General features: G+C 49.4%; 1 protein-coding gene across 1 annotated transcript in view; it reads left to right on the forward strand.

The window, feature by feature from the left end:
• Positions 1 to 200: 200 nt before the first annotated feature.
• Positions 201 to 1,993, forward strand: part of HMGCL (3-hydroxy-3-methylglutaryl-CoA lyase) — a 3,287-nt gene continuing 1,494 nt past the window's right edge. Inside the window, exons 1-4 of the mRNA XM_014309538.2 lie at positions 201 to 329; positions 668 to 763; positions 1,270 to 1,418; positions 1,712 to 1,775. Of these exons, the coding sequence (XP_014165013.1) occupies positions 261 to 329; positions 668 to 763; positions 1,270 to 1,418; positions 1,712 to 1,775 (378 nt within the window). The 5' untranslated portion in view covers positions 201 to 260. The remainder of the gene's footprint in view (positions 330 to 667; positions 764 to 1,269; positions 1,419 to 1,711; positions 1,776 to 1,993) is intronic.

Below are 1,993 nucleotides of genomic sequence, written 5' to 3' on the forward strand. Positions count from 1 at the left end.
AAGGTAACGGCGGCTCCGGGCTCCCTGCTCCTCCCGGGGCCATTCTCCAGCCCAATCCCCCAAATGTCCCCCTGTGCCTCCCAATGGGACGGTTTTTCTTTAAATGCTGCTTTTTTATGTTGAAAATTTGCTGCTTTCTTTTTTTTTTTTTCAGTGGTGGAAGAGTCTATTGTGTAAATAATAATAACTTTAAGTCATTTTTCTTTCCTTGTTCTTCTTAGAATCTTGTGCCCACCCCAGTGAAGATCAATTTAATCAACATGCTGTCAGAGACAGGGCTGCAGGTCATAGAGGCCACCAGCTTCGTGTCCCCCAAGTGGGTTCCTCAGGTCAGTGTTCACACAGGATTTGCAGTGCTGTGCTCTAAAAGTGCAGCAATTCAGTGGTTCTGCTTGCTCCCAACTCCCTGTTACTGGGCAAGAGGAGTTAAAATATCCCAGAGCTTCCCTTTGGACCCTGCACAGAGCAGAGGGACACACAGGTCACACACAGAGCTGTTTGGTATCCACCCGGTGACCCCTGACCCCTCCCAGGCGGCAGCTCTCTTTGCTTTGAGAGGCTCTGATCCCCACACATTTCTGTTCCCTTTACAAAAAGGAATTCTAGTGATGATTTCTGGCAGGCAGAAGTGGCAGAACCTTCACAGCTGTGTTTCTTTGCTTTGCAGATGGCTGATCACACCGAGGTCCTGCAGGGCATCAAGAAATCACCTGGGATCAGTTACCCTGTGCTCACCCCAAACCTCAGGGGCTTCCAGGCAGCGGTAAGGGCTGGAGCACCCCAGTATCCACCCTGGGGCTCTGCACTCCCACCTGCTCCTTTGCTCCTCTGCCTTCACCCTTTCCAAGGCAAGCTCAGGTGTGTCCTGGTGGTTTTGCTGCAGAGTGAGCTGAGGGAAGGATTGGGTTGTTTGGGGGAAAATGCTTTTGTAAAATGAGAGAGCTGTAGCCAGGGATTGTAGATCACAGAGACAGTGAGGAGGAGAAGAGCTCCAAGATCTTCAAGTCTAAATAAGCAAGGCAGATTTATTTGGGAACAGAAGAGTCTCTGTAAAGGGAGATGTTTATGGGGCTGGTTTGAGACATCCCTACCAAGAGATTCCTCTGAAACCCTTGAATTAACTCTTGGCCATGAAATCATGAAGTTGTGGCTCTGTTTGTCATTTCCCTCACAAGAAAAATCACCTGGCTTTGATATAAGTGCTGATCTCGGGGCTCTTTCCCAGCCTCAGTGGTGCTGTGGTTCCAGTTTGGGATTTTTAATTTGCAGGTGGCAGCAGGGGCCAAAGAGGTGTCAGTCTTTGGGGCAGCATCTGAGCTCTTCACCCAGAAAAACATCAACTGCTCCATCGAGGAGAGCCTGGAGAGGTTTGAGGAGGTGATGAGGGCAGCGAAGGAAGCCAGCATTCCTGTCAGGGGGTAAGGCCTTCCTGCTGGAACTCACCCACATTCCTTTGGGATCAGATTTTCTTGGCCAACATCCCACATGGAAGTGCACAGATCACTGCCTCAGCAGCCTTCTGGGCTCATCCTGGCAAACTTTACACCCATGGAAGAAAAAGTTGGTGAAATCCTGTAACCTTTGGCCACTGGAACATAAAATTGATTCTCCTATCTTACTGACATGCAAAGTGCACAAGTTCTGACTGATTTGTCCAGTAGAATCCCCTGCCCTTTTCCAGCTAAAAGTTTGGGGTTTTTTTTAACCACAGATACGTCTCCTGTGTCCTTGGATGTCCCTATGAAGGGAAGATTTCTGCAGCTAAAGTTGCAGAGGTGAGTCAGTCATCAATGCAGCCACAGCTCCTGAGAGGGTTCTGATTGATTTTGAGGGATGTGAGGTGGGCACTGGGGGATATCCAGGATATAGGGGGGGTATGTAAGGGAATATCCAGGTTCTCAGAGGCTGAAATGGGGAACTGAGGGAGGTTTGGGCACCTGCAGGTTTTTAATCCCAGGAGAGGAGTGTCCAGGGGATGATTGTACAGCAGGAA

The sequence above is a fragment of the Geospiza fortis genome, unplaced genomic scaffold (assembly GCF_000277835.1).
Source record: "Geospiza fortis unplaced genomic scaffold, GeoFor_1.0 scaffold432, whole genome shotgun sequence".
Lineage (NCBI taxonomy): Eukaryota > Metazoa > Chordata > Aves > Passeriformes > Thraupidae > Geospiza > Geospiza fortis.